Consider the following 13344-nt stretch of genomic DNA (forward strand, 5'->3'; position numbering starts at 1 on the left):
ACCGCGTTACGGAACTGGAGCTGCAGCTCGATGACCTTCGTCTGGTCAGGGAGAGTGAGGAGTTGATAGAGAGGAGCTATAGGCAGGTGGTCACACCGGGGCCACGGGAGGCAGACAAGTGGGTCACGGTTAGGAGGGGGAAGGGGAAGAGTCAGGTAATAGAGTCATGTACAATTACAATGTGTAAAAGATATTTGAACAGGTACATGGATAGGAAAGGTTCACAGCAATATGGGCCAAATGCAGGCAAATGGAACAGCCCAGCTAAGCAACAGTCAGCATGGACAAGGTGGGCTAAAGAGCCTGAGTCTGGGTAACTCTGTGACTTTTGTGGCTTACTAGAGCAGGCAACTAAGGCGTGAGCTCTTAGGCTCCCCTTGATGATTTATATTACTCTGTTTGATTTTTTTAAAAAAACCATACATTCATGAGAAATAAAGCATACCCACTAATTGATCACATTAACAAGGCAACATTCTAATGCTCATTTTAACTTATGGCATTCCTCTAACCCTGTTTACTCAAAATCAGTACTGACAAATGTTCAGTGCACTAACTAGCATTTTCTATAACGTAAACACAGGTAAAGCGATAGTACAAGAGAATTATTAGAAGGAATTATCCCTAGGGGCAGGCCAATCCTCCTCCTGTTTTAGCTTAATGACCAATTATGTCATGATGGAGTGTGAGGGTACAGAGCAATGACTCCTCAGGGAAGTGGAGAAAAGTAAAAATAACTTGCTATTAGCTCCGTAATTTCAGTGTATCTCCTGTAGTCACACGCCTCCAGAGACAACTCAACATCTATTTGCAAGAAGCTTGAGACGCAACATTGTCCCACTGGGAGACCCGAAGTGCTTTCCTTTTCATCTGCTCAAATTACTGAAAAACAACAGATTACTAAAGACCTCCAGAGAGAAAAGTGAAAAGCTAAGACAACATTGCAAATGTACATCTTGGATAAGCTGCCAAAATTTGGTTGAGATGCTATATGTGACACAGAAGCGCTGCACAGCACGTTAACCTGGATAACATCAGAGGGCAACTATCTTTTCTTCATATTCAATAGCATCAGTACCAAGTCCCCTGCTCTCTCATTCTGAAGGTAAACAGTGAATGGAGATAGAACTCCACTTTTTAAAAAAGGAGGGAGAGAGAAACCAGGGAATTATAGACCGGTTAGCCTAACGTCGGTGGTGGGGAAACTGCTGGAGTCAGTTATCAAGGATGTGATAACAGCACATTTGGAAAGCAGTGAAATGATCGGACAAAGTCAGCATGGATTTGTGAAAGGAAAATCATGTCTGACGAATCTCATAGAATTTTTTGAGGATGTAACTAGTAGAGTGGATAGGGGAGAACCAGTGGATGTGGTATATTTGGATTTTCAAAAGGCTTTTGACAAGGTCCCACACAGGAGATTAGTGTGCAAACTTAAAGCACACGGTATTGGGGGTAAGGTATTGGTGTGGGTGGAGAATTTGTTAGCAGACAGGAAGCAAAGAGTGGGAATAAACACAACCTTTTCAGAATGGCAGGCAGTGACTAGTGGGGTACCGCAAGGCTCAGTACTGGGACCCCAGTTGTTTACAATATATATTAATAACTTGGATGAGGGAATTAAATGCAGTATCTCCAAGTTTGCGGATGACACGAAGCTGGGTGGCAGTGTTAGCTGTGAGGAGGATGCTAAGAGGATGCAGGGTGACTTGGATAGGTTGGGTGAGTGGGCAAATTCATGGCAGATGCAATTTAATGTGGATAAATGTGAAGTTGTCCACTTTGGTGGCAAAAATAGGATAACAGATTATTATCTGAATGGTGGCCAATTAGGAAAAGGGGAAGTGCAACGAGACCTGGGTGTCATTATACACCAGTCATTGAAAGTGGGCATGCAGGTACAGCAGGTGGTGAAAAAGGCGAATGGTATGCTGGCATTTATAGCGAGAGGATTCAAGTACAGGATCAGGGAGGTACTACTGCAGTTGTACAAGGCCTTGGTGAGACCACACCTGGAGTATTGTGTGCAGTTTTGGTCCCCTAATCTGAGGAAAGACATCCTTGCCATAGAGGGAGTACAAAGAAGGTTCACCAGATTGATTCCTGGGATGGCAGGACTTTCATATGAAGAAAGACTGGATGAACTGGGCTTGTACTCGTTGGAATTTAGAAGATTGAGGGGGGATCTGATTGAAACGTATAAAATCCTAAAGGGATTGGACAGGCTAGATGCAGGAAGATTGTTCCCAATGTTGGGGAAGTCCAGAACGAGGGGTCACAGTTTGAGGATAAAGGGGAAGCCTTTTAGGACCGAAATTAGGAAAAACTTCTTCACACAGAGAGTGGTGAATCTGTGGAATTCTCTGCCACAGGAAACAGTTGAGGCCAGTTCATTGGCTATATTTAAGAGAGAGTTAGATATGGCCCTTGTGGCTACGGGGGTCAGGGGGTATGGAGGGAAGGCTGGGGCGGGGTTCTGAGTTGGATGATCAGCCATGATCATAATAAATGGCGGTGCAGGCTCGAAGGGCCGAATGGCCTACTCCTGCACCTATTTTCTATGTTTCTATGTTTCTATGAATCAGATCTGCCTCCAAATGGCATGATGGGGAAGGATCAGATTGGCTCATTAATAAAATGCACAACATCTTTACCATCCAAAGGCTCGGATCAGGGGTGTGATGAAATACTGTTCTTTTGCTAATACTCATGGCACTTCACGTTACTAAGGAAGGGCAATTCACTTGGTCAGCACCCTCTCACCCAGCTCCACATCCAGAATCAATTAATGACAAAATTCACCACGACTAAAGCAAACGACTTTCACGATCATGAAGGGCATAAGATGTCGACAATATTGAATAAAAATCACACAAGCCTCAACAGCTGAGTAGGAACATTTCTTTCTCCTCCACAAAGGCAGTAGCAATTTGAGGAAATAGCCCACCAACATATTCCCTACAGAAATAAGAAGCTAGCAATAAATATTAGCTTTTCAACCAAAGAACTACAACATGGATGGTCCCAAGCCCAGCTGTGAAAGGAGGAGGGTTTGGCTTACAGCTTGTAACCCCATTCCGTCAAAACCCAGTACTACAGAAACACCAAGAGAAGCTCCAGATCTCTCATCCCTGGCAGAGGAAAGATCTTCAAAGATCAGCTACACTTCAGATGGACAAGTTAAAAGACTAGCCTGGGACACAGGACCCTGGCAAGCTGCTGTCAGCAACCCATGTCCCAGTAAGAATGACGGGCTTAAACCAACTAACCTTTCTACTAATGCACGTATCCAGAGACTGAATGTTACATAGCAGAGAATAACAAAAAAAAATTGTGAATGTGAAATCTGACAGGCAAATCAGCCAATTGATATTTCAAGGTCTATTATTAGTATCGCTTGAAAAACACCAAGAAACGTATCCATTCTACCCTTACCAGATTGTAGTCCCTTTAAAGCTTCAGCACTTTAAGGAATAAGTGAGCACAGCTTAACATTCAAGCACATTTTGATATGCAATTTACAATGACAGTTCAAAATTGGATATCAATTTGCATGCTTGAAGGAATAATTTTCGGAATAAGCAAATGTAGACTACATAGTTATCTTTCTTAGCTTTATCAATAAAAAGGTATGTGGTAAATCACAATTCTTCTTAAAGAATTAGATTTTTGCTCAAAACATCTATGCATCACTTTAGTTCACTTTTGTTCAAAACAGCTCAGATTTAGCAAAGGAGCAATTTAAAGTTCTTTTCATTTCAAAATTTAAAACACAAACTTAGTAAAAAAATAAAGATGGAATAGTATCTAACAGATTCAGCAGTTCAAAATAAGATGACAACTACCCAAGTTCAACCTAAACCACATTTCACAGCATTAGCCAACACATACTGTACGTCAGAAAACCCGGTAATTGCCCTGTGCTCACCATTGATAACATAAAAGAATGCAACCTCCAATGATGAACTACACTCTTACCTTGAAAGATTAAGTCTTACTCATAACACTCGGGCTACAACTAAGCGTGGCAAACGTTCTGTAAATATCAGCTCCTATAAATATATTTTTCATATAAATATAGAAAATCATAAAGAATCAATCCAACTGGCTTCCAGTTATTTAAATATGAATGTACAGGTAAGCATCCGTAGTTTAATGTTAAAGGATAACCAGTGACAGGGCACATGACAAATCAGTTTTATTTATGCAAGCATTTTATAACTATACAAGTAAAAAAAAAACCTGGGTAAAGTTTAATATTTAATGCTGTAGAATCTCCCTACTCACAAGTGAATACTTAAATGCAGCTAAACTTTAATTTTGAATTTATTAACTTGGATATCTGACCCAAAGTCCTGGGCAATTATCACATTTACTGGTGCTCCAGAGGCCATCATTGCAGGTCAAAACAGCTTCAATCCAACTGAAACCATGAGTACTGCCACTTACAAGAAACAGAATTTAAATAAAAACACTTTATTGAGTTGTGCAAGTTCTGGTGTTTTGGGACTTCGAGGCAACGCTTCAGTTAAATGTGGTTCTGATTACTTGCTCCAGCACCTAAATGGAGATTTTGAGTAGTAAAGAAAAAACAGTATAAAGCACATGGCGATAAGTTCATTGGTTACAGCTCATGGTGTCAGCTGGATCCTTCTTTGAAAATAAGCTTATTGTTTCAGGTTTGTTTTGAGTTGCAAAACCACTTATTTTCATCATGACATTTGCCAATACAGCTATTCCTGCATATTCAACATTGTGGCACAACATGCATCGCTAAAGAATTAAATACCAGGTCTCCAAACCAAAATCCTTTGAAAATTGATAATTAATACAGAAAATTTCTATGTAAGCAGTGTTGCTTTTATTGGTAAAATTTGATTCTGGAGAAGTTCAAGATGTCAGCTCCAACAAATGAGACAATAAATTTTGAATAATTTCTCTACTTCAATACCTCCATTCCCCATCTTAGTAGGTTTACAAAACTGTGCTTCAGTTTCTGAATTGGAAGCTTTCTGCACATTTTCCCTTGCTTTTGACCTGTACATTCTGACCTCCTTAACTGCTACTGAATTTCATATACAAACTTCGTTCAAAGTGATACAGCTATATATGCGCTATTTGCATACCTCAAGTCTGCATCTAATACCACTGTTGCACCCATGCTAAGGCCAAGTCAGCAATAATGTTTTCTTGAATGTTTTCTTGAAGTTAATCCCAAAATAAACATTAGTTTAGTATGTTGAAAAATTATGCCTGCATTTAGTGCTAGAATCTCAATTACTTATAGATCAAAGATTTCTCCACAAGGAATAAATCAGCTCAAACAAACTTCTAACCTAATCTTTCTAACAATTGCCCAATTAATCAACTCAGAGACAGTGATAAATATTCCAGAACTACTTCACCTGAACTGTAATATAGAGTTTATGTAAAGCCCAAGGAAATCAGAGTAAAATGAATTTGCCCACGATTTAAAAAAAACAAACATAACGCCCTAAGCATTTTGTGTGTGTAACCCTTGGGTGGCAGGGTGGAGATACGTCCCCACCAAAGGAGGTGTAAGGCACTCCTCCTTTCCTTTAGTCTGCAGGTCACCCTTGGGCAAAGTTGACCACCTACTTAGAACACCCCCCCCCCCACCCACCCCACCAACCTATCAGGGTCACATGAAGCCACGGGAGCAGATGGTGGATGGTTGTATGAGCGGCTGGTACATATCACAAGTCCTAGTTATGCAATCGCTGATGTCAGGCAAACAATCTCTGAAAAATATTGATAATGGCTGGGGTCACCCACCTTGTGAAGGCACTGCCCAAAAGGCAATAGAAAACCATTTCTGTAGAAAAATTTGCCAAATACAATCACAGTTAAGACCATGATCGCCCACAACATACAACAAAGCACATAATGTTAATAACCCTTAAAATATGATTTTACATTTATTTAAAAGACAATTAGAATTTTACCTGTTTTGAAATTCTGCCCTTATCTTCATTCTTTACTTCATTAGACTCATTAAAAATCCTTAGACATTCCTCCATAGGATCAGATTCAAATTCAAAGTCTTTTTCTAAACCGAGATAATCGATATCGTCCTCAGAAGAAAAGGCTGTTTGTTCAATACTTCCCACGGTTTCATCTTCACTGGAACTGGTGTTGACTTGTGGATTTCTATCAGACTCATAATTCACTGCAGTCTCAGGTTTAACAGTGCTTTCATCATTACTGCTGTCATCACCAAATAAGTCTGTGTGACTAAGGGTTCGCTTTGTCAATCCTGGCTTCAATTTCTTGCCTTGGTCTTTTGCTTTATCTTTCACAGATTTTGACTCCTTGTCTTTGATTTTACTGTCTAAACGAGCCCCATTTTTATGTATCAATGTTTTACATTTTGCGTCATTGTTATTTTTGTCAAATTTCTGACTCGTTACGAGCTTGTCATCATGGCATTTGACTTTTCCTAAACTATCTGAAAAACTGCCTGATCTAAACTTGGATTTGTTTTCATTTTTTACCCCATCCAATTTGTTCACCCTTGTTTTACTCATTTTTCTACTAGGACTTTCATCAATTTTAATTCTTTGCTTTTCTTCTTTGGTTTCATTTTTTCCAGAATCTTTGTGTTTCTTTTCAACAAATGTATTATCACCATTCTTTCTGGTTTTCAACTTCTCCCCTTGTTTTTCTCGCTTAGTTTCTACAGTTTCTTTTGCACATTTTATTTTTTCCTTATGACCAACTTTCTGTGGGTGGGGTGATTTACTTTTAACGTCATCAACTTTAACCTTTCTGGCCTTCACTTTTGAACCATCTGTGCCACCATCTTTATCCTTTTTCTCTTTGCATCCTCTTTCAAGTCCTTCCTTGCTGTAATGTGAAATTTTAGAGGATTGACTGCTGGATTTTAACTTCTGTTTCCTTCTGTCCTCTTTTTTGCTATCAAGACCGCTAACATCTACATCATATTGATTGCAATTTTCTTTTACGGACTGTTCTTTTAGGTGTTTTGCTTTTAGAGACAATAGATCTGACTTATTTTCACCATAACATTGTTGATGGTTATTACTTAGTTCATCTCCAGAGTCAGAGAACTCTGCATCCATGTCATAGCTGCTTGATTTCAAGTGATGGCAATGTTTCTTTGCTGAAGGTGTATAAGGCTCCTCCAAGGCATTCCCTCTGGGCCTTTTGGTCCCATGTTCCTTTATCTTTCTTTTAATCAGCCGGGCTGAATAGTTCAGCAAAGGATCATACTCTAGATCAGTGCATGGCTTGGTGTTGTCAATCACATATTTACTACCGGATGCAGAGGCAGCATTTTTGACTGGCTTCGTCACAAGCGTTGGGACATATTTCAAAGAATTAACTCTTGCATCAGCTTCATCGTCTGTATCCAACGTATATTTACTGGAAGAGGCAGTAACAGAAAGTGGAGTAGGGGTGTATTCTATATTACTATTTAGGTGGTAATTATTTGGACTATATTCTAAAGAATCTATCAACTTATCTTCATTAGGCAAAATCTCTGTGCAGTTCTTGATTTCACTAACTGTCTTTTGCGTAGATGACGCTGAAAGGACAGACTCTTCTTCTGTATTAAGAAGGTCCTCATATCTTGACAGTTTTTTCTGTTCTTGTTCAACCTCATTCTTAACAGCCTCTATTGCTTTGTTGACAAGTTCCAACTCTAGAGAACTAGATTCTGTAAGGTCACCTGAGATCTCTTCTCCATTTCTAGATGAACCCTTAGGAAGTTCTGGATTGTAAGGATCATACCCAGGTTCTAAAAGACAGATTAAAGCACTGTAAATATTAAAAAGTTCAGGCAGATGTAGAAAACTACTGAATTAATCTACAAGTTTCATCCAATTCAAAGTACTCTATAACTAGTAGCACCAATAGAAACTACTGAGATCGCATTCAACACAAGTCAAAGCTGAAATGAAAGTACAGTTACACTATCTATTTTAACTACTGGATTTGCTCCCCCCCCCCCATGGAAATCGATTCCTAATAATAAATCAACTAAAATCAGGTAACTGATATTTCTGAATTCAAAATCAATGTTCAACTTAAATGTATTATCAAAGTGTGTGTGTGTGTGTATATATATATATATGTATCACCATATACAACCCCGAGATTCACTTTCTTGTGGGCATACTCCGTAAATCCATAATAGAGTGATAAAACAGAATAGATCAATGAAAGACCATATCAACTTGGGCATTCAGTCAGTGTACAAAAGACCACAATTGAGCAAATACAAAAAGAAAGAAAGAAAGAATAACAATAAATAAGCAATAAATATCAAGAACATGAGATTAAGAGTTCTTTAAAGTGAGTCCATAGGCTGTGGGAAGATTTCAGTGATGAGGTATATGAATGAGGAATTTAACTGACATTTTATTGAACAATTGTTTGACTGCAAGGTGTATGTTGTAAATGTTCTGCTCATTCAGTTCACTTAAATGCAAAAGTAATGTCAACATCAATATTAGAGGGTCATACGTTTTATCTCCCACCTCCCCCCAACTTTAAATCTTTCTCCACAGTCCATCAGTCATCGAGCACTACAGCACAGTAACAGGCCCTTCGGCCTACCTAAACCGAGCCAGCCGACACCTCCAGGTGACACCTACCTGCACCTGGACATAACCCACCATAACTCTCCCACCTATTCAAACTTCGGTAGATATTGTTTACTTGGATTTTCAGAAGGCCTTTGACAAGGTGCCATACAAGAGGTGCTAAATTTGCCAAAGTCTGCCTGTCATTAAGTGGGGACCAAAAAATTAATACTGTATCTAAAAGGACTGACATTCCAGGCTGCTTCAAAAGAAGAAATGATAACAGCTTGCAAATGTTTGCATATACATTACAGATAAAGAAATGGTGAATGGGAAAACAATTCCTACCAAAGAGGTATACAAAAAAGCAAAAGCACACTTTACTGAAAATTTCTGTATTAGAAAAGTTTGTAAAATTCTCATCCATACTGAGTTGTGTTGGCATAACTCAGTGGTTCTCAATGTGGGCCATATGGACACCCAGGCCGGATTTTGTATAGCTACAAGTAAAAACAAAAAAAAAACTGGGGAAGCAGGAATTTCTGAATGGGCTACGTTTACTGTTTTAATAAAATATTACTAAAATATATAAATAAAAAATAAATGAATAAATGCACTTTAATTGGAACCCTGAATGAAATGAATGGGAAAATGTTAGATGATACAAATGAAGCAGAAAAACAGAAAAACAGCTTAGCTTGTGTGCGTCTAAGCTACCATGCTCCACATCACTCCCAAATCACAAACTGATTGCAACCAAGTTGCAACCAGATTATTCAAAAACTCACAGCAACACACAAACAGCTGGAGGAATGCGGTCAGGCACTATGGAAATTAATAAATAGTTGACGTTTCAGATTGAGATCCTTCTTTAGGGCTCGCTAACTTGCATCAGCTACAAGGATCTCACTAAATATCCAAAGTAACAATAGAGTGTTTTTTCATTGTTGGTTAGAAGAATATTATATATATCACAAAGCATCCCATTCAGAGTTTTGAAACAGTTTCATTTTTCATACATACCTGTAACATTATATGTAACATTCAATATCCATAACATGTTAAATGTAAATATTGACTGTATATTAGAATAATTAGTAGCTGACCCACAAAAGGTTTAGCAACTAACGAACTAACAGAGACTATGGGGGGGGGGGTCCCACAGAGGAAAATGGAAGTCACAAGTAGACCATGAGCAGAAAAATGTTGAGAACCACCGGTATAACTATTCAGCTAAAACAAAAGGCTAATGTACCAGAAATCTTTACCTGCAGCCAAACTTATTTATAGCACAATTATAGTAAGTGCCTCATAAAAATTTAAACTGAAACTTAAATGTATCCATTTTTGAAGACGGTCAATATGATTTATTAAAGGGACTTTCCCAAACAACTTTTAGTTCCTCAACAGTTTTTAACTGTTTAATTGAGATCAGTACGTGTATTAAGTATGCCAACTATATTATTTTTATTAGGTTACAATGCAGGATAAGAACAATTATACATTTGATTCTGTCTTTAAAGAGCAAGCAGCAAGACAGGCAAGCTCCCACAAGCTTCATTAACTTTCACAAATGGCAAATTTGTAAAAACTGATTTTCCATTACGGATTGAGATATAGAATTATTAGTCAAGTTTCAATCCAAAGTGACTACTACGGTACAGCTCCCACTACATCTTTTCGCCACCTCTCAATCTTATTATAAGAGATGGCCCCCGCATGTATAAACTAGCTAAAGGAGCCATCTTGGACCAGGGCTGTGAAAAACAATAACCATTCTAAACTGACATATTACAATATGTTGAAGAGGAAGGACATGCAATATCTACTACCAAAACGTTAAATCAGACAAGTTTTGCATTTTTTTTTTAAACTGTAGGTCGGGAATTTGTAAGTACTGCAGATGCAGAGGTATCATTTTTCTATATTAGCCCCATATCCCTTCACTTAACATCCGAGATTCTATCAGGCTGCCCTGAAAACTCTGCGGCTGAACTTCTTGGGTAGAGAATTCCAGAGCCTTATTTTTTATCACTTCAGCTTTCAATGGCAAGCGCTTGTTTTGAGACCATGATGTTGGTGGGGAACATTTAATAGAGATGTATAAAGTTAAGAAAGGCACAGTTAGGTCGGCAGAAAATGATCTCTATCTTCGGCAGCAGAGGGGTCAATTACTAGGCGGTGCAAAGTTGAGGTAGAAAAGCAGAAGAGAATTTTCATTTCTTACCATTTAAGAGCTATGGAGTGGTTGTGGAGAGGGAAACCAGCACACACTTATAACGTACCCGGCTGAGGACCTGATGTGGTAGTACTTGAGAAGTTTTGCACCAGGGGGAACAGTTTTCTTGACAAGTATGGACACAACAAGGTATATCATGCTATAAAATGTATGAATCAAATATCTTAATTTCCTAGTAATTTTTTAGTGTGCTGGAAAATACATCTTCAGGAAAATTTATGCACTTGCAAATTGAATAAAGAAAGAACACTAAATGATTCAGTTTAGCAAACTTTAAAAACAATCCTGCCAAAGCCACAAAGAACATTCTGAAGGGACAGGCAACTGCCTCTGTTGCCCAAGGTAAAGGACATGTTGGGTACAGCTTTGTGGGCTGTAGGTTTTCTATGTTTCTAATGTATGCTGTAGTGTAAAATGTAATTGGAATCAAGTCACAAACAGACCAAGATTAACATATGTCCACTTTTGATGTGGAACAAGAAAAGCTCAGATACAGCAATAATGTCACCCATACAATTGGATTCAAAAACTAAATTTGGAAGCAAAATAATTTTTAAAAATATATACACCCCAATATCAAGGTTAATGCACTGATGTATGGTTCCACAGATAATGCCAGTCTTCTGAGTTATCTCAGGATCATTCTTCATTTGTTGATTAATAGTGTAAGAGGAAAAGGAACATCTGAAGAACGGCAAGCAGCAGTCAGACTAGGATTTCATTTCTATGCATTTCTCAGTAAGGGTAAGACATATATCACCAATAATAAAAAAATACACTCATTCATTATTGACCGAAAGGTTTTTCAATCACACAATTATGATGCCAAATTAGAATTTGTATGATAGGCACTCAAAGCTATTATTGACCACCCACTTTGCACACAATGTACAAAACACAAAATTATTTACCAATTGCTTTCTGAATACCTCTATGGGTAGTACTGCTGCAAACAAAAAAAACACTGCTTAATTTAACAAGATGTTCCAAATAAACAAGTTATGAAGCAATAGCCTGATACAAATATCCTACACTAAATACACAACCCTACACAAAATTGCTTAACAAATCCATTTTCTATTAATTTATCAGTTAACAAATGTTTTAGTACACTAGGTGAAACCCTTGTCTAAACCCATGAGCTTTAGCAAAAGAACATTTAATTTTGTGACTACCCTAAAGGAAAAGCAAATGTATTTCTCAATATTCTATAGCTATTACAGAAAAGCATAAACTTGCACTATATTTTGTAATACACTCTAAAATACTAGTTGGTTTGGCTACACATTAAGTATTTTAAGCATTATCTAGCAAATGTATGGTCTGTGTGAAGTATAACAAGCTACTATTTTCCAATATGTAAAATCAGATCAGCAAATAACCGTAATTACCACATTTCTGGTTGCTCAACAGGAATAAAATATACTTGTTCATGTCTTTCTGGACTTTAATTTTGCAGCGATTACTCACATCTCCTCTTATGCTTGCAATATGCACGACTGGCAAGAGACCACTTGGTTTCTTAAGATAACTTGTTTGCAGTATCAGAGATCCCAAATACGCAGCTGCTGGTGTCTCACTAGACCATCCCACAAAAACATCTCTGAACGAGAAAACTATCTACCTCAGATGATGATTTCATTTCAAGGTTCCTTCAAAACCTTTTTGCTATGCTCAAGAATGTACTTATTTGTTACGCTTTCCCACTGAACTAAGACAAACTTGAGATCAAAATTAAAATAAAACAAGATATAGCTGTCCTCAATTCACAAACAAGTACTGAATTGGAATTTTTTTCAACTGAATAGTTTTGAACCTCGTCAGAGATCATACCCACAATGTGTTCAATGAACTGGTTGCAGATTTCCAAACATAACCAGTTCCCACTCAAAAATCAACACAGAAAACACACTATTTACACCACAAATTTCTACTGATGTGCCAATTCCCTGCTCTTAGCTGCAGGTCCCTGCTGAGGTATCCGCAGGGAATGAAACTCGATCAAGTCAAAAATATCTACATGTAAGCCAAGCAAAGGTGAAGTGAGCTTCCAACTAATCTGTAGATAAAGTTCAGTTTTCTTCCAGCGCAACGGCAAAGTAACATCTTATGACGGGTAAAATTAAAATCTGAGCTTCTTAATTTCTACATTAACTTACACATCTTCAGTAAGCATCAGGAGATAACAGGCTTATTGTTAGCTCACGTGCAGCTAAAAAGCATGCTCATCATCTCAACCATGTAAAATTGCACATTCAAAACCTGCCAAAAACTGAAAGAAGCATGTTCCACGGTTCTATAAAATCACAGCTGATTACTTAACTCAGTGTCACTAAAATGCATTAACCTTGTGTAACACTCACTTCGCCGAGTGGTTTAATATAGGGGGTGATAACCCCTGCCCGGCCAAACTTAAGAAATCTCGTTTGGGTGGATGCTGCGCGATGTGTCCCCTGTTAAACATCAGTACCCCGAGGTAACAAACAGTACATAATATGCGATTAAAGTTTATAACTCTTACTTTGACTATATGAT

At 38.1% G+C, this 13344-nt stretch overlaps 1 protein-coding gene across 1 annotated transcript in view; it reads right to left on the bottom strand.

Moving 5' to 3' along the window:
* The window catches only part of rexo1 (REX1, RNA exonuclease 1 homolog), a 91214-nt gene that overhangs the window by 50846 nt on the left and 27024 nt on the right, over nucleotides 1-13344 (bottom strand). Inside the window, exon 2 of the mRNA XM_072244124.1 lies at nucleotides 5967-7783. Within this exon, the coding sequence (XP_072100225.1) occupies nucleotides 5967-7783 (1817 nt within the window). The remainder of the gene's footprint in view (nucleotides 1-5966; nucleotides 7784-13344) is intronic.

This window comes from Mobula birostris, chromosome 26 (assembly GCF_030028105.1).
Source record: "Mobula birostris isolate sMobBir1 chromosome 26, sMobBir1.hap1, whole genome shotgun sequence".
In the NCBI taxonomy this organism is placed as follows: Eukaryota; Metazoa; Chordata; class Chondrichthyes; order Myliobatiformes; family Myliobatidae; genus Mobula; species Mobula birostris.